Source organism: Ornithodoros turicata, chromosome 4 (assembly GCF_037126465.1).
Source record: "Ornithodoros turicata isolate Travis chromosome 4, ASM3712646v1, whole genome shotgun sequence".
In the NCBI taxonomy this organism is placed as follows: Eukaryota; Metazoa; Arthropoda; class Arachnida; order Ixodida; family Argasidae; genus Ornithodoros; species Ornithodoros turicata.
Genome location: NC_088204.1, coordinates 389819 through 409360, shown reverse-complemented (window position 1 = coordinate 409360; position 19542 = coordinate 389819). Strand labels below are relative to the sequence as shown.

Genomic DNA, 19542 nt, shown 5'->3' with positions numbered 1-19542 from the left:
CCATAGAATGTTTTTAGCTTTCACAAAGAATCCATTGGTGTTCGTGAGTGCGAGACTGAATAAAGATGTTGGGCGATAATTGTAAATATGGCGGCCACGTTTGAAGGGGTGATTTTATCGAGCCTGTCTGATACCGGTGAAATCATACACAAGTTTCCCATTCCTTTGCTGCTGACAGTTGCCGACGAGTCGGATAATTTAATAGTAAAGTTCAAAAAACGTAAGTTACGCCTCTAGGCATTCCATATTCAGCGATGAGTCCGCCGACATCCAAGAGTTTCTTTGTCTGTGTTACGCATTGTTTACAGTGGCTCACACTGCATATTTCGAAATCATTTTAGGCTTAATGATATACGCGATGAAGTTAAGCATAACTGGTTAACTGACACTCAAATTGAGCGTTAGAAATGGCAATCTGTGGCTTCCCCGAATAATTGACCGGGAACGATTGACATGACTAAAATGGAACTATGTAAAACACGAGGAGCGTTTATTCTTTTTTGCTGGTTCGCGGGTTCCAATTTGGTTCATACATCGCACTTCGCGCGGTATAATTGGGCACGTGCAGCCGTTTGTCCGGTGATTCCAAACGACGTTGTATGACAAATATTACTCATGAGCTTCATTTGGATTAGTGCGACAGCTGTTCAGTTCTCGCCAACGTTGTGAAGGATCGAGCAAGTCAGGAAGAGAGAAAAACAAAGTTCGAATCACGAGGAACTTTGTGTAGGAGAGGGACACCCTTGTGATTGGGATTGCAACACTGTATGATAATGGTATCGCCAATGAGAATATGATTTCGGTGTTTGCTCTCGTTGCTTTTGCTGGTGGTAATAGCTGGCTTCGATTCGCGAAAGAGTGCAAACCAAGTGCACGATCGGTGCTGCTCTCGTGCAAGGTACACAGAGCCCAATTGAATAGAAAAGTGTAAGGCTGTCGCATAGTCTATAAATTGACTCGAGGAATAAAAACGGGCCCATCTTAGCAAAATTGGTTTTGAGTATGCTTCAGATGGATGATAAAGCATCGCCAAAAGCCCCATTCATGTCATCTACTCCACGTTGCACGGACGTTGGAGAAGGTGCAGCACTGTCAACTCCTGCGGCTCTTTTCCCAAAAGGCTGCACCTCAGCTGAATGGAATGTGCACACAAAGTGCAGCCCAATCAAAGACAGCAGAGAGTGATTTGCTCTCGAAATAGCTTTCTCGATTTACTTTCTGCATGTTAAGTAGCACAAACTTTCTGGGGCAGAATTTTTCGAGAGATGGTATGGGATCTGCATCTAATTCTGTGCGCAGACTGTGCTCGCAACTACGTTGTCATTTTTGGAACGTAGAGAAAACAACAGGAATCATAATTTGTGATTGCAATGGCAATGTTTACTCTCAAATGCTGGGTGCCTCCCTGTGACTGCACATATAACTGATGCAATCAATTTCCACCTCAGCTGATAACCATGGGCCAGATGGCGTGCACGAGGTCCAGATTTTCAAGGACACAGATACTGCTAGGATTGGGAAGCAGTCCTACATCATTACACATTCAAAGGGAACTGTGCTGGCGCAGTTCTTGAATGCAAATGGTACGTCGAATATTGGTGTTATCACCCTCTAAATGGCTGTTTGCAGATGCACATAGGTTTCACAGAGTCATCGACAGCTTCAAGTCCGGTCTCAACAACTCAATATTTTCTCAGAGGACGGATGAAGCCTCGGCCACCCAGTATTTCCAAGTAAGATTGCACATTTTCTCACGACAGCTGTTCTTTATAACTCTTTTTTTTTTTTTTTTCAGTTTTACGGATACTTATCCCAGCAGCAAAACATGATGCAGGATTACATCCGAACATCGACGTACCAAAGGGCAATTCTCGTCAACACGGATGATTTTAAGGATAAAGTAGAGATTGTAGCGCTGTGGGTGGTCTGGCATTAATATATGTGCATGTTTAGGTTGTGTTAGATGTGGGAGCTGGGTCTGGCATCCTATCTTTCTTTGCTGCACAAGCGGGGGCCCGAAAGGTGTATGCAGTCGAAGCCAGCTCAATGGCTAAGCACGCAGAGGTACGTCCATTTGGCACACTATTTGAAAATTATCTGGCTGTCTAGCGATATCATGGTCAGTCGTATGATTCCTAAGAACAGTCCAAATGCGGTTAGGAAGAGATCCATCATGGCACACGCTGCTTTTATTTAGAAAGGGCAATATTTTCTCTCAAAAGAGGGTGGATAGCTTATGAGGGTCTTTTCCAGAGCCTGGTGTATAACAACAAGGCATCCGACCGTGTGGTGGTTATTCCTGGAAAGATTGAGGAAGTCAGCCTTCCAGAATTTGTGGACATCATAATCTCGGAACCCATGGGTTACATGCTGTTTAATGAACGCATGCTCGAGACTTACCTTCATGCTAAGAAGTGGCTCAAGCCAGATGGTAAGCAGCATGGATGGTTCTGATTCAAACAGCCTTTTTGGATCAAGATTCGGTTGTCATCTACCATCGGCACTCATCATCCGCCATACAAAATGCTCCCACAATGTTCCATTTTTTTCAGTGGACTTACGTTTTTGTGACTTTTCAGCGCACGCATAAATACGGTGAAATTTCATTATTTACATTCCCCATGACACCGCCATAGGGCACAAGGCGTTTTAGAAGGAAAGAAATTTTCGCTCGATCCACCCACGCCAAGATAAAGGAACAACAAGGGTAGCGTTTCTTCCATCCTTGTCGTTCTTTGAGTCCATCTCTGCCAAGGAAGAGGTTGGTCCGACAATTCGTGGGACTTGCGTTGGCCACATGTCATCTGCTGTACCTTGGGAGTTTTGAAAATCCTGCGCTTGTATTGTTGACATTTTACAATCAACTGAATATAGGCTAGTTCCATGTCAAATCGAACAAACCGGTACATTTTATACAGGTACCGGTATAGTCATCGGTGAACTATGTGAAATAAATGCTTTCAGAATTCTCTGCGCTGTGCAGGAAATAGGAGAGGGCGCTGGTTTCAGCTTCCCCTGCAAGGCTATTTCTTGTCGCATTGGTGTGATCTCTCGCTCTGGATTTAGACCAACTAGAGCACAGGAGGCTCCTGCATTGACAGCACTGTGTCGGTTTTTGTTGTCTGAAAAAAATATCAAAGTTGACTCAAAGCACCATATTCACTGCAACATGCCGGACGATGTAGAAAACTGATAAGATTGAGCTTCATGCCATTTAATGTGGCATTCATGGGGCTATCGAATGGTATATACTTTGTTACTCTACTCTATCAGGAACATTACCGATACCTCTGTGAGTAGCACCGTACGTCTGAAAAATGGCGAATTTCGTAAGCCTTTATCTAAAAAAACGCACCAAAAACTTGCCTCGAATATTTGATACGTCGTAGATAGTCCCTTAGATTACATACAGAAGAAAAATCAAAATTCGGATGTGATCGGTAGGCGCACTGTGAATTTTTTACGGGCCCTACACGCGGAACCCAATCAAGCGGTCTTCCGCGTGGGGCCAAATCGAATTTTTCAAACAGACATTCAGCTTTTGTCTTGGCATGAAAACAAACCGCAATCGTTTGAAGTCGTACCAGACCGTCCATTGTCCAAAAAGTGAGTTTCCATATTAAAGGTTTGGTCCTCACAAAAATGGTCCATAATTTTTGTGCATCTTAACAGGGTCCATATTAATGAGGCACGACTGTATATATATATTTAACTGGCCGTTATGCTTTCCCATTACTGGACAACTCCCATACAAATGTCTGCAGTTATTTGCGGGTCATGCTCACGGCAAGCAGTCACCTTCCTGGAAACTTGCCCCAATTGTGTCTGTTTTGGATGGTTTACGTGTCATTTGCTATTGCGAGAAAATGTCCTCAAACCACTGTCATCGAAACAAATGCACCTTATACTTGATTCGTCTCTAGGTGGTGGCTCAGCTACGATTATTATTATTCCTCAACAATGCCACAGAGTTTCTCTTCTACAACGTGAAAAAGATTGAGCTAATTATACTTTTCCCGATAATATGCGTGGGGTAAAACAAGGAAGGTTGTTTGAGTAGCATTAATTATAAAATGTGCGTACACGAGATATGTGGAACAAGTTCTTGGATAGCACTCTCGATTTGTTTTAAAGCAACTCTTTCTTGTAGGCAAGATGTTTCCAACACGTGGGGACCTGCACATTGCACCATTTACAGACACGTGTCTTTACATGGAGCAGCTCAACAAAGCAAACTTCTGGTAACATTAATTTGTAGTGTTTTTTTTGTATGTGAGAAGACAGAGGAGTGCTATACGTAGGTATCAGCAGTCGTTTCATGGGGTGGACCTCTCCAGCCTCAGGGATGCAGCAGTGAAGGAATACTTCAGGCAGCCCATTGTGGTATGTGCATGTGATGTGTGTTGAAAAAAGAAAAGATTAAAAAAATACGTGCGCAGGATACGTTTGACGTGCGCATCTGCATGGCCAAATCCCTCCGTTACACGGTTGACTTCCAGACAGCCCTGGAGACAGACTTGCATTGCATCGAGATTCCTCTTGAGTTTTCTCTCCTCCAATCGGGAGAGGTGCACGGTCTGGCATTCTGGTTCGACGTTGCATTCATTGGATCTACGTAGGTTCTTTGAGCTGCTTCTTGCATACCATAAAAGTGTATTTCATGCTCACAGTTAAACGTGTGTGTATGAGATGGATGCAGTAATCTTTGTCGCTGCTTCACAGTCAACTTCGCTGAGTTTCTCTCCCGAAAACACATTAAAGATTGACACTCCCTCTGCAACCATTATGACGTTAGCCGGGCACACGAATGGGCCATTGTAGTAAATACGCTTACCACTAGGATTTCTGACGTGACCATGTTGCGTGTTATGCTCCTGGCTGTACTAACACGTGTCATGCTGGCCGGAAACAACATTTCACGAGCAGCAGACGACCTCCCTCTCGCCTGCCGGTGGGTCGCCAAGGGCAACGCCCTCCAGCCTGCTTCCTGATTGGACATTTCCAGAGAGGGAATTTTGAAATACCCTCAATGCCCGTCGTCTGCTCTTGCGATGCGTTACATCAAACAGCGCAGGAACAACTCCAGTAATTCATGTCAGATTTTCGGCGTTAATATCGGTGACGAATGCGGAGTAAAACACAGTTTCGGAATGGACCATGATGGATGCGAAAGTCTCTTTAAGGGCAATTTGGTGCATCTTGAACAGGAAAATGATCCCTGTTGCTGGAAAAGGAGATTCTTATATAGGCATTTGCACTTCCCAGTAACTATTTTGTCATGTCTCCCGAGCAGGCAGACTGTGTGGTTGTCGACATCCCCAACGCAGCCCTTGACTCATTGGTACCAGGTGCGCTGTCTCCTGGAGACCCCACTCTTTGTTCAGAAAGGACAGTTGCTCAACGGCAAGGTTATGCTCATCTCGAACCGCAGGTTTGTACTCCTCATTAACTTAAGGGGCTATTTTCTTTAATTGCAGAAACCTAATCAAGTACTACGTAATTGAACTGAACAATCACGATGCAGTCCACTCTGTCGCCATAAAACTCACCAAGATGAGAAAATGTGAAGGTGAATAAGCGGGCCACAATAGATGACTGAGACAAGCTGTTATCAGCCACTGCTTACCAGGGATCGGAACCAAAACATTGTTCTTCAGTTCTGATCTGAATCGAAATAAATTTAGGCAGTTACTGGTTCGTGAAACGGTTCAGGCATAATGCACGTTGTGAGAGATAGCAACATTTACATGGCGGATGGTGCGCAACAAAAATGAAACTGAACAAAACAAAACCGCAACCCAACTACGTAAGGTACCCAACCTGCTCCTCGCAGTTTTTGGGGTTGTCCTTTTTGCAGTTATAGGCTTCCTTGTACGCAATTTTTGTCGTCCAGCAACCCAAGTTTTGGTCCAGCGTTGATCATACAGCAGACTGGTCCCTGGCCAGCCCCTGAGCAAGATGTAACAGGGTGTATACGATGATTGAACGAAAATATGTTTGTGTTGTTTGAGAATCGTAAGATGTGCTTGCTTTTAACCCGTGGCAATTTGCTCAAAATTCACTTTCCTGGACTGGTTTGAACGAATATTTTGCTCTGCTGCGGAGCTGAACCTGAAGCGAAAAAGATAACAGTCCCGATCCCTGCTACTAACCACCAGAGAAATTGTCTGTGACTAAAGCAACGACATCCTGACAAGACGTGGCCTTCTTTATTAGAGGATTCCTGGTGACTCCAAGTATAGCGCCCTCTTGTCTCAGATCAAAGTGTCCTACTTTTCCAGACAATATACGTGTACCTATTATTTGTGGCATGCGCATGTTTACTTTACATTAGAATTTTGAATATAAGTTGTTTGATGCTTTTTCATATTAGGAACATAACTTTAAAGTAACCTGTAACTTAACTAAAGTGCCATATTTTCTGGTATATAACGCGCGTGTTGTACAGTAAAAAAGTGCTCCTAAGGTGTCCTGAGCGTTATCTAGCGGACCGGGTTATCCACAATAATATTTTCCTTTTCAGGTTGGTAACGTAAAAATTGTAGCCTTCCAGGGTGTGCTGTGACTTGGGGTCAGTTGAGAAAACCGGTGAAAGGGCATTGGGCTCGATAAAAAGTGCTTAAGGATGCTGTTGAGCAGTCAGTATTCCTGAATTCATTTCATAATGGTAAAAGTGCTAGGGTGCAGGCGATCTGGTACATCGTAAAATGACGAAAAACCTGAGCAAAAAGGAACACACACAACACGTCCTCAAAAGCTGGCATTCTCAAAGGAATTTCAGAAAGGACGCAAAACTGAAAACGGAGACTGAAGTATACTATGACACCGACTCTGTTGCATCGGACTAAATGTGTTCCAAATAAAGTGCCGCATATATAATACACCGCTTATTATGTATATACTGGTGGCAGTACAGACATTGCAGTGCACGTTATAAATGAAACGTTTTTCAAATGGGGTAGAATGTCTCTAAGAAGGCTGTGGCATTTAGGCAAAGCTACGATGTGGAACTGGAACTCCAAGTGGAAGGTGGTGCACGTGCAACAAATACTCTGGATTTGAAGAACCCCTTTTTCCGGTACACTGGTCAACCCCCTCAACCTCCACCAGGTTGCAACGAGACATCTCCCAGTGAAGCCTACTGGGCAACGCTGGACGCAAATGGTATTTTATCTCCACATCTCTTAACACAGTGGAGTAGACGTGACTTCCTTCCCGGAATACACTGTGAGAGGACAAAATAAGCTCCTATTTTGAGCAAAGGAGTCTGCTTTGCAGGCTACTACATGTACCAACAACAGGTCACTGCCGAAGAAATGGACTATGGGGCCTATTCTTTAAGCAGTAGGTACTTAACCGGAACATTTTTATACTGGTCGTGGTAAGGACACCTAGCCGTGCGGTACTACTTAGTACATTGGGTTATGCGGAAGGAGCCATTTTTCTTCTCTTTCTCATTGAGGAAAAGATGATTCTATATAACGTGTACTTGTCTCAATGCTATTTATCTCATGGGGGAGATTTTGCCATTACTTCTGGGCACTTATCAAAGTTTATCAAATTTAATTTTCTCAGTGGATCCGCACAAAATACATTCTCTACTACTGCTTTCGTAGTACTAGCTGGGGGGAATGCGAGAACCGTCGCTTCCAGATGCATAATTGTCGGCTGAGCTCAGTTCTCGGTAGTGATTTTCAGGAAATTGGGGAAACTAAATGTAGTAAGAATCATCCCATGCGCTTTTCCAGCCTTCTGTAGCTCTTGAGTGAGCAAAGAAAATTAGACTCTGCTCTGACGGTTTCCTTCGGTGCAAGTGGTGTCGTGCATTGCGGTTGTGACCAATCGGGTTTAACCCGCAAAAATGTCGATCGATTGAAATCCTCACGTAATTCCGTAATATATGAAATCATCTACGAAATTCTCCTTTGTCTTTACTCATTCCCTTCCCTTCTTGCTGTATTAATACTGGTCTCAGCAGTTTTTTTTCCCCAAGAGGCCAACATCTGTCGAGTATGCTTAGAGGTGTGCGCCGATGCTGCTGGGCCGCTGGCGTGACGTCCAGCACAGAATACACAGGCATACTGCCACGGTTTATGAATGTGGGCCTCACAATGATGTCGTTTTCAGTTCCTCGGTATAAAAGGTAGCAAGTCGATATCATCCCTCCAGAAAGAAAAAATCCCAGACTGGGAACGAGAAAGGGATCTGCATTTTTCCGATGGTAACTTCAATGTGAACACTTTTCCAGTATGTCAGCCCTTTTAGTAGTTCCACACCTACCATGATCCCCTCCTTAATAATAATCCTGAAAAGTTACTTTTTTAAATGATTCAGATACATTTACATTTTGATTTATTTAAAAGACAATAACCGCAGCAGAGTAGAGCTACCAAAAACTGCTTATTAATATTTTTTAACGAGGTTCGATTTAATTGTGTATTTTAATGGGAAGAATGTATTTGGTACAAGCAAATCAATATGTGGGTCTGTGTGGCTGAAGGCACATCATATGTCTGCTTCAACATCCAACCTGTTCAGAAGAGTCAAGAAACCAATTTCACAGACGTAAGCTAACGAGAAAGGAAGGATAATTTTTGGGGCAAGCGGAAAGTATTTTGGCCCAGCAATTTGAGTTGTTGATCAGTATCAAGAATTGCTCTTGGATGTCAACAGGAAGATCCATCTGTTACGGTGAGCCCCAGAGAAAGGCCCATTCTGGGGTCTGCTGTAGCTATCCAAATTACGGATTTACTATGCAAGTATGACAGTTGGATGCAGTCTTTGGGTCTGTAAAAGCACAGCTGTAGTATCCCTCTACATAGCTCCAATCCTCATCACCCACAGATCATGTATAGACTTGCTTCACCAGGATTAGCACTAGATTATACAAAATCCTTATGGAGGTCCCTCTTGGATGGAAACTACAAGAAGCAAACCTCTCTCTTGAATGTCAGTAGATGAAGAAAATACGATAATCACCAGGGTTATCATAGACGCCGCAATAAAAGCTATTCCTCGCCGGCCGAAGGGAGGACGAGCACAGGGAGGGAAAAGACTGTGCATGTTGCCCTCACAGAAAATGGAGCTCTCTGGCTCCATGCCCTCCGGTCTCGATTTGCCCGTTACAGACACCTACGTAACACTCCATAAAATGCTTCCTTCCAGAAAATGAGAGTGCAGTCCCAGTTATGGCACTTTGTGTTGTTCCATTTTTGTGTCTGCGGTGCTGTATGAGCTACAATGAATGGTCGTAATGGGCCAACCACGTCCTTAAATCCAAATCCCAAAGACCATGTTGGGAGCCTCATTGGCTTGTTTGTCTGTTCACGTTGCTCTGGACTTGGTGCTTGGACTTGGACCTGTGACTTGGTGCGTGCAGGCCATGTCACATCGGGCATTCCCCCAAGGGGCATTAGTCATGACATCTCCCATCACTCAAGGAGGAACTCACATTAAGAGTTTAAAAGTTTTAAGAAGAGGTATATTGGTTTTCATTCATTTCAAAACACAGGATTGGAAAGATTGGTAATGTTTGTGGACTCTCAGAACCTTGCTTGGTGTGTGTCCTCCCTCGTCTCTAGTCGTAGTTCCCCGACAGTGGCGCAAACAAATTGCGCACACCTCTAAGTACACCCAGAGCTCGCTTGAATGTTGTTTTTCCTTTCAATGTTTATGGCTTCGGAACTAGTCTGAATGATGGCTGTATCGTTATACTCCCTTACGATACTTGGTGGTCAGATAGAAATGGCAAAAACTTTGTTACCAACGAAGCAAAGATGATGGACTCATGTGGCAAACAAGCAGTCCTGTTGATGAGTGGTACTATGTGAATTTGTGTGAACCAATTACAGCCCTTCCCTTTTGACAGTAACAGATGGCTGTTGTAAGTATAGACATCATCCATGTTGACAGCCCAAGGTGTTTGCAGAATGTGCAAAGTTTGTAAATCCTTTTTTCAGCGGAAAGTGCAGGAAACCTAATGATGAACGGCCTCATGAACGGAGCCGGGGTCATGGAAATGCACACAGCATGCCCCAGTGCAGTGCCATCACAGCCATCGCATCAGCAGCCCCTAGGTATTCATCTCTCAAACATGGTCTCCCTAGGTCAGTCATGGTCAGTCATATGTGAGCATGCAAACTACTCTGCTAAAAGCAGCAGGGAGGGAAAAATATTTGCACATTGGTGATGGATTTGTAGTAAAATGGAAGCACATTAGCTTTTTCCTTACTGCCACAACAATGGCCATTTTTGAGTGATTTCACAAATATATATTTTTTTTGTGGCTGGCAGTATCACTTCAAAATATGTTGCTATTAGGGAAAATGCAGCCAAATGAATGCCCTATTGAATGATGGTAAGTTTCAGAAACAAAGCTATCCATGTATCTCCAAAATTAATTTTTCTTTCTTCAAAGGTCTTTCTACATGATGACCAAAAACTGTCCTCTCTTGAAGCCTTTGAGAGAAAAATGTCATTTGCTTACCCTACTGTTTAAACTGTAATACGTTGGCATCTCTTGGCCATTATACAACCTGTGCCTCAGAATGGATTTATATTGATTCATTGATTCATACGGTTAGGAAAGAACAGCGGCAATTGTGAAACACCAGAGATGGAGAAGTTATTCGTTACCAGTTTGTACAAAAAATGAGAACAAACTTTCAAAGCCACTCCCAGAAAGGTAACGAGTTACTTTCAAGTTACTCGCTGCCTATAATATACACGCTTTAGTTCTTAACCTTTCTATAATTAATTCAGATATTTATCTCACAATGGGTGGCATAGTTGTATACAAAAACTAGACAAACATTTGATATGATGAAAGAAGCAAACCTTGCTTGTGCTTCTTTAGGAAGAGATTTTGTGATTTTGAAAGTTTAGATTCCACTAGTTGTCCTCTACACACGTCTCTCAGAACTGCGACAAGGTTTAATGCTGCTACACAGTGCACTCGAGAATTAGGATGAAAATAATACCTTAGGCCCTAACGGTCACGGCCGTAAGTGTCATACTGTCATTAACTCCTTGCCAGACGGGGTGCAATACGGCCTTTGCAACAAAACTGAGATAGAAGGGCGTTTTTTTTTTTTTTTTTTCGTGTTTTTCTGGCATTTTTGCGCTTTGCTTCTTATCTCGGCGGTACAGGTGTTAAGTTCGTAGTGACACCCTCGAACCACTGCACGTGGCATCGCAACGGCGTCGTCTGCATTCCAAAAGTGTGACGCCACTCAAAAAAATATCAAAAGCACTTCAAAGCAAATGCAGTTTGCTGTTGTATTTTCAAAATACCAACAAAACGTTGTTTTCGTGTACTCTCAGTAAGAAAAGAACGTGACTTCACTACATTACATTCACAGATTTGTTTATCGATGTGGACATTATGGACAAAATGCCTTCCGTATCTGAGAGAGGTATAACCTATTATCACCATGGTGTGGGTCGATTGCAGAAATATGGCAAAATGAAGGAATTTTTGGGTTGTTCTCAAGATGTCATATTGAATGGTTGATTTGCAGGATCTCTTCCAAGCCCAGGTACCATAAACTCGACAAAGACAGTCAACTCAAGGGCTCAGGCCGTTCCCACAAGCTCAATTGGTGGAGGCATCTCGCCTGCCTTATTCAATCAGGTAATCGCTCTGTCACCCTAATTGTATTGAGGCCACACATATGTATGGTTACACGCTAGTTTTTCTCCATTAATTTTTTGTAAAACCAAGCATTGGATATTATTTTCCCTCTCTTGCCACAGTTAGGTTTAGCTTTTTGAAAGCCTGTACAGTTGAACCTTGCCAATATGACTATGGTCATATTAACAAACAGGAGGCATTGTTCAAGAACATCATACAGAAGAAATGTGTCAGTGGCGAACACCTTCAAGAACTACATCTTGATAGCCAATCAACTTATCCCGGGGTGTACCATAGGTGTGAAAGTTCTCCGCGAGTGTCGTTGAACCATGTTAGTAATGTTTTTTTCAAGGATGCGTGAGGATATCCTTTAAATGGATTGAATTTGGCCGATGTAAGCAGTGCCCCTACACTAGGGGCACAGGACAACAACCCTCATAATATTGAGGGTAGAATACATGTTAATGAGGTTGGACTGTGTAATGGGGAAGATACTTTGACAGTTGATTTCTTTTCCTCCAACAGCAACAGGTTCTTCTTAACAACACGTCCCACTTTCCTGTAAATAGCAGCCTCATGATCGGAGATTACGTCACGCCTGGAAACATCCTTCTGCCAACAACAGGCTTGAGCAGTTCTTATAAAAACTGAATACTCTTCCAGACAATCGCCCTGTAATCCTTGCCACACCATAAAGGGAGGAAAAAAATTTTTTGGCAGAATATATTTATTTGGGGTTACTCCCTTTTGGGAGGATTGTAAATACCTCTGGTATTGTTTGGCTGGTTGTGCTTTCTGTTCAGAAAGATTTGTTCATTATATTGCGATTTTACCGAATAAGTGTGATTATCGCTGCTGTTATGCTACAAAACTCGACTGGTTAATATTGACTCTTTATGTAAGATTTGTGTACTGATTCTTTGAGCAAAATCTGCTTGTTTTTTTTACTGTTGTATAGATTTTTCTGTTGTGACTTTTAATTGTACAAAGGTGTCGACTGTTTTGTACGATAGCATAAAAAAAATAGTTTGCTCAATTTGTTTTCTTCAGCATCAGACAATAACTGGGCAGATTTTGTAACTGTCTCTGTTCTAAGGAGACTCATCCTTGTATCTAAGACCTCAATACCGTGGAAAATGTGTCATTTCTCTTAGGAAGTGGTGTGTGTGCTTTTCCTTGAAATGCAATAAGACTGCCTTTGTGCCTCTGTGAAGGCATCTTGTACCAGGAATAAACTGTGTCTCATCTTCCATAGGGATGAATGCCTCCTGCAGCTTTGATGTTTGTCTTGATAGCACTGGGGACTTTGGTACCTGGATGCACTGCAAAAGGGCAAAAATGTCCACATAAAGCAGTCACTTAGCAGCAATAGTAGTATAGTACTTTGGAAGGTTTTTCCTCCTCTTTGTGGGGCAGTCATTTGAGAAGGCAAGGGGCTCTTTGGTGATCCCAGGGTTGGCCGCAGACCTTTTCCCAAGCTGATAGCACCTATGAGTGCATTTGTATCTGACAATGATGAGGTCTGTGCAATGTTTGCCCTCTGTCCTGAAATGGCAAATCCGTCTGTCTGTCTGTCGAGAGAGAGAGTAACCAACCAACCTGATTCGCTTTCCCATTCCTCTCTAGCATTCTTCACCATGTCTACTATGTTGTTGGCAATCTTGTTTAGTGTAGCAATTTGTTTCTGAGCTGCGTCCAGTGACATCTGGCTGGCTTTCTGAGTCACCATCTGTTCCGTGGACTCCACATCAGGATCCGGCTTTGTCCTCAAATAATCTGGCACCACTTCATGGTTGAAGAATTGGATCCTTCCCTCTGTTACTTTCTGTAGAGAACCATGCCTGGCTAGATTTTATTGCTCCAGAGAGCACTAGCTTAAAAAAAGCCGCCATGATATAGGTCCCTTCAAGTTACGGCTGCAATACGCTATTTAGAGGCTTGTCAACGTTGAAAACATTAAGTTACTCGAATATGGTAAAATATTATTCACGCAGGGACCTACATTATGGCGTAGTGATGGGCTGAGAGTGAATGAACCAGTGGCTTGAACTGAGTGAATTGATTCTTTATTGCAAAACATTTGACAGCGGTGGGTGCGGTTGGCACCATCCACAGCGACTTGCGCATGTAGGCAGCGAAACTGAATCATATCAGTCACACGTTTCGCTGCTGTTCTCCTCGAGTCCAAGCGACTTATTTACTGTGCGCTTTAGATCAGTGAATCATGTAGCAGACCATTCGCTTCGGTCCGTTGGAGTTTGAGCCTTTCAGGGAGAATGTTTGTGCGGCTTACGGATTCATCGAGTGATTCATTCGCGATGGAGGTTGGTTTGGTTGTGCACTGTGCTCGTGTGGCTTACTGAATCATTTTGTGATCCGGGGGATAATTCTCTGTCTGTCTCACTGATTGATGGCGTGATTCGTTCTCTATTCATTGCGTGGCACAGTATGTCATAACGATAACGGTCCAGCAGGACCCTCTTTAGCTCGCAGCGAAAGTTGACAGCTATGAAGCTTTCTGCGTTCAAGGATGTCTGTTGTTATACATACGCTGGTGTCGTCCTGCAGCTGTTTTCTCATCATCTCCAACATTTTATTGTATATTAGACAAATCATGGTAGAGAGGCTCTTTCTGGATGGGAGGCGATACCCACTATTCACAAGGGCCCTTAACGACCGTATATTTGTTTTGCTCTGCTGAGTGCGATAGGTTGTCTGATGGAATCTGTGATTTGGGTCCAGCTGGAAGAACAACTCATTGGTCAGCCTGGTACAGAATAGTTTTGACAGGTGCTGACCTTTCCCGTGACAGGGGCATGGAGGAGGCTTAGACTTGATGGGTTCATGATGACGAATAGCAGCAAGAAGACAAGGACAGGACGACTGCAGTTCATCATGATGTTCATCATTGTTCCTATTGTCGAAAGGCATATCCCACATTTCGCCTTGTCAGTGCTGGATGGTGTCAACAGTCTCCAAAGCATGCTGCGATTCCCCGCTGTGCCACACTCACCACTTGAGGACAAACCCCCAGTCTTGCACGCATGTGCTGCCGTGGAATTCGCACTGGTGACAAACGAAAACAAAAAGGGGCTTCAACGCGTAGCAGGAAGCTATCAAACATCGACGGAACGACACCTTGAATGAGATGCTTAGAACCAAAACTGACCAGGCTGATGGTATGTCTCATTGTGAGGGATTTTGTGTCTGCTCACAGTTACAGCATCCCAGGCTCAAGTCCAAGGTTGGGATATGTTCCTTGACGTGTGCCATCTTCTGTAAGCTGCTGGGCTCTTGCCACCAGTGAGCGGACTGAATTTTCGTACATACCATATTCGCATAATTTGCGCACTTTTCTCCGAAAACTGGAATAAATAGCACTCTCACTGGAATAAATAATGCGTAATTCGCTGGAACGTTGGTTACGATATTGCAAAACTTTTCAGCATGGCGGTCATATAGGCTCTCCGATATTGATGTTATCATGTGTTGTGTGATGCATTGCGCAAGCGTGAAAGAAGCACCCAAATACTGCCAACGGTCGGAAAGCAAAATGCACTACCACTCATGTATCGGTGAAATACGCTACCAGTCGCAACCAAAAGCACGCTATGTTCGCCAACCTTGTCACGTGCTGTAAGGTTTGTCCAGCGGTTCTTTCCGCGTTCTGGAGTTTGAGTGACAGTATCGTCCATCGTGTCAGTGGACACAAATCAAGCACCACAACAACTCACTGACTGCATTGCGGAAAGCGATCACCACGGTCGCATCTGCCATATACGTGGCTGCACAAATTATGCCTCTTTTTTTTCCTCGTCATTTTTAGTGCTAAACTAGAAGTGCACAAATTATGCGAGTAAATACGGTATGTTTGGAGGGCAGGATGGTCGTGTGTAGTAATCTCGGGATTTTATGTTGATTTTCTGTGGTAGCTCGTCCAGATTCCTGGTTACTGTGTCATACAATACCGGTATATATGACGAGAACGTGAAAGCAAGGACAGCTGAGTCGATGAATGTGGATGTGGGGACGTAAAAACTAAACTGTTCTGCATTTCGTGTTTGTTCATTACTTACGCTTGCCATACTGGTTGTGAGTATTTATTGTATTGTTCATCATCATTAGTTTTTCTGTTGTTGAGTATGTAATAATAACTGCAGCAACGTGCGGTTGCCGGAAGTGCACCTTTCTTCTTTTTCCTCTTTCTTTATAATAAAAGTGAGGTCACCGGTCATGTGACCTGATGACGTTATCGTCACGTGGTGTCGTGACATCACTGAATCAAATAAGTCAATTCACTAAAAAGAGTCATTTTTCCCATCACTATAACATGGCTGGAAACCTGCTAGCGACAGTAGCATTCTCATGTGAATAAACCCTCGTCATTTTTCTGGTGCAACCAGAGCCGTAGCGCCGGGGTTGCAAGAGGGGCTGCCGACAGAGAGGGCGCCAGCAGGCTGGTTGGACAGCATGAAGCGGAAATGAAGAGAATTTGAATTTAGTGTTTGTTCTCTTTTTGTGACCTCCACGGGCGCTTCAGACTTGCCCTGCCCTGAGCGCAAACTCGCGACGGCTCTGGGTGGAACCCCGATTAAAAGTTGTACACAAAGCAACGCCAAATGCCACTGTAGATTGTAACTCACAGCTAACTCTTCATCCCTCTCTGGATTTAGAAAAAGTGGAAGCACAATCCTGTTTCGCAAAGGTGGTGTCTTGTCGTTGCGTAACACCTTCAAAAGTGTGTTCATCTGGCCAGAAATGAGGGCGAAGTTGTCCAATACCGACGGCCTGGGCGAATAACTAGTGTTGAATATAAAAGAGGGAAAAAAAAGCCAAGCAGCTTACCACTGGAGAACTTCATATTCCGTTTCAAGTTTTCCTATAAAATTTGCTATAGAACTTTTCAGATCTTGAGTTCGGCTTATCATAGCATCCAATGCAGCTTCCAGAGCTTTTTCTTCCCTCTGTAAAGTTTATTGAAATAATGGAAAGTTGTGACAACAAGACTTGACATAATCTCAACGGAATAGGTGTTCCTGGGGTCTCCGTAAGCGAAAACACCCGAGACATTAATTAAAAAGCGTTCACACACGAACTACTGTAACACATACGTACATAAGACCATTGATGTTCTGCGGCTGGAACACATATATAGAAAGGACGAATACATACAAAGCATACATACGTACCTCCATTTTTTGTTTATTGCTGCTCCGCGCTGCGAATTCACGGTCACTGTGGTCACGGAGGAGAAAGTCTAGTTGGTCAGTGTGTAGTCGGTGTAGTCCGTCACCCACAGCTACCTGTAATGTAACTATATATTACGTAATCGCTGCCGGAAACAGAGTATCCATATATGTATCCCGTATACCACTGCGAGCAGAACTAGGCTTAACTAAATTGAGTGAGCCAGAAATCCCACATTGGACCCCCTCCGATCTAACCCTGGGAACGAGGCTTAGACGGAAGTGAGCACAGTCTCGAACAACTGCGGGGGGGGGACCCCCCCCCCCCCCCCCCCCCCCCCGCGCGTGTAAAATGTACTGACCTAACCTAACCTAACCTCACTACAGAATTTGCACATTACAGCGCAATTTATTACTAGCGACGCGCGACTTCCGGTTAGTCTTGTTCCCAGGAGGGGGGTCCGATATGGGAATTTTGCAATTTCGAAACTTAGATTACTGCCCCGTGCCAGCCGTGCCAGCAGTGCCAGTATGGTGGCTAGATGAATATTGTCTGGTGTGAGAGGCGGCGCAGCCGAGGCGGCCCGTTCGGGGAAGACGCCGTCAGGTGGCGCGCAAACACGGATTTATGCGAAGATTCTCCCGAACGCTCCCGAAGCGCGTCTGCTGAACGGGCCGTTTTCGCCCATGTGGCCGAGAAGTTTTGAAGAGGAATGGAACGGTGGGGGGGATAAATATCAATGGAAAACAAAACAGTAATGGTAATAGCTTAAAACACATTGAAGACCGCTTATTCAAGCACGCAAATGAACAGGTATTCAGCTTTGTATGTCCCATGCGTAGCTTGGACGTCACAAAGCTGATGGCAACCCTCCTTTTTAACTTCTGTATCTCTTTCTTTTATCAGGTTACTTTTCTTTGTTCATTCTTACTTTTAGTTCTTTTTTTTGAATGTCACAGCAACGAGGCCAGTTAATCTTTCTTTTTGTTCCTCGATATATAAAGTTTCCTATCAGTCAATGAAGACACGATCATCTCCAAATTTCAACCTCGCAATGTCAAAACAAGATTTATTATACACAGCAATAGCAACAACCTGTTTCGTCCCATCATCATGATATACAGGGTGTTACCCTATAAAAGTCTACCCTTGCCGCCATGCTGTATTCGCAAATTACTCAATGCAGGTGGCATATTGTGCGATCTTTATATAAAGCTCATAAGGACATTTAATCTTGGTAAATTTCGAAGTGATTGTGTGCCGCAGCACGAAGTTATAACTCAAAACGTGCAATTCCCATAGTCAAAACAAACAAGATGGCGGCGTTGAGAAGAGCACTTGACTTGCTGCTCCCCACACGACAACGCGTCGCATATCCTGCCAGCCGGATGAAACTGCAGTTTTCATTTCGCTTTCGTGTAACTGTCGTATTTCGCTCAGAAGTAAGCAACGTGAGGAACGAAAAATGCCGACGCATACTCAGCAGACGACACCCAAAAGGGATGTCGTCTGCTAACTGAGAGGCGCCATCTTGGCTGTTTTGACTACGGGAATCTCATGTTTCGCGCTATAACTTTGCGTTACGGTGCTCAATCACGTCGATATTTACCATGATGAAATGTCCTTATGAGCTTTATACGTAGGCAACACATTGTACCGCCTGCATTGAGTAATTGGCGAGCACGGCATGCCGGCGCGGGTAGACTTTTATAGGGTAACACCCTGTATATATATATATATGTACATACATATGTACACAATGAAAACAAAGAACATCTGTACACGAGTCTGAATGCTCACATAAGTGTATTCACAGATGGAGACGCGCCTCCTTTGGAAGTTTGTTTTTTGCTCCGCTCTGCGCGAGGACGGTTAATGCCCTTTACGGGGAAGTGCATCCTCATCATGCATAGAATTTTACAATGTTCATTGTGAGATATTCGCTATGGGTTTAACAGCCAACATGCTCAAGGCTTCGCCTTGTCAGTGATGGGAAAAGTACCTCAAAATTATACTTAAAGTAAAGTACCAAGTACCTCGCGTCATTAGTACTACAAGTACAGTACAAAGTACTAGGCAAAGTACTTCAAGTATTCATCAAGTACACTGCGAATTTAATTTGTATCACTTTGCATTTCACTGTTTAGCCTCTCAACAATAAATTTGCTTCAACAAATATGCTCTTTAACAGCACAAAAATCCTTTTTGGTAAAATGTCAGACGGACTCTTGGTACAGCATCCCACTAAAAGCATTGATGGGCGTGTGATGAGCATTTTTGATACTCTTTTGTGACTTTTTGTCTGGAGCCAAAGTTTGTGTACTTGAATACTTGATGGGAAAGTATTTGGAAAAAAGTACTTTAAGTACGGTACAAAGTACGCAGTTTAAAATGTACTTAAAGTAAAGTACAAGTACACAGAAATGTACTTAAAGTTCTACTTGAGTACTTGGTACATCAAGTACTGCCCGTCACTGCCCCTAGCACATGCCAATACTTCTAGTAGAATGTCTGCATGCACTTTATGATATGACAACAGCATTGTGAAGGTATCTTCAAGTTTGGAGACAAGCTTGAAGAGTGTTTCTGAATAGTAGCGTGGCCCCCCCTGTTGAATTCGTTCATGTACGACGACGGATGATCGACGCTCTGTTCGCTTTTGCACGCCACTTTTTCTTCACAGGGGCGTCAGAAGTCTGCTAAAGGTTCACCATTCCACAGAA

At 43.6% G+C, this 19542-nt stretch overlaps 3 protein-coding genes across 9 annotated transcripts in view; 1 reads left to right on the top strand and 2 right to left on the bottom strand.

Annotated features, from left to right (window-relative positions):
• Positions 1–19542, bottom strand: part of LOC135390558 (excitatory amino acid transporter 3-like) — a 42916-nt gene that overhangs the window by 16507 nt on the left and 6867 nt on the right. The window lies entirely within an intron of this gene.
• Positions 67–12890, top strand: LOC135390557 (histone-arginine methyltransferase CARMER-like). Of its 7 annotated transcripts, none has more exons than XM_064620279.1 (16): positions 67–220; positions 1449–1583; positions 1630–1733; positions 1796–1900; positions 1954–2064; positions 2254–2431; positions 4151–4241; positions 4302–4383; positions 4440–4615; positions 5294–5431; positions 6992–7164; positions 7279–7348; positions 9852–9883; positions 9960–10106; positions 11520–11632; positions 12158–12890. In XM_064620279.1, the coding sequence occupies exons 1-16, from the start codon at positions 88–90 to the stop codon at positions 12281–12283; spliced, it is 1914 nt and encodes a 637-aa protein (XP_064476349.1). In that variant the 5' UTR covers positions 67–87; the 3' UTR covers positions 12284–12890. The 7 variants fall into 7 exon arrangements, with proteins under 7 accessions (XP_064476349.1, XP_064476350.1, XP_064476351.1 ...); XM_064620280.1 differs by having other exon boundaries at positions 68–220; positions 7279–7344; positions 9869–9883; XM_064620281.1 differs by having other exon boundaries at positions 68–220; positions 9960–10076.
• On the bottom strand, positions 11259–17048 carry LOC135390562 (mediator of RNA polymerase II transcription subunit 8-like). Its single transcript, XM_064620296.1, has 6 exons — positions 16822–17048; positions 16478–16596; positions 16276–16420; positions 13232–13457; positions 13016–13177; positions 11259–12954 (listed from the first exon to the last, which is right to left on the bottom strand). Exons 1-6 carry the CDS (start codon positions 16825–16827, stop codon positions 12875–12877), a joined length of 738 nt encoding a protein of 245 aa, XP_064476366.1. The 5' UTR covers positions 16828–17048; the 3' UTR covers positions 11259–12874.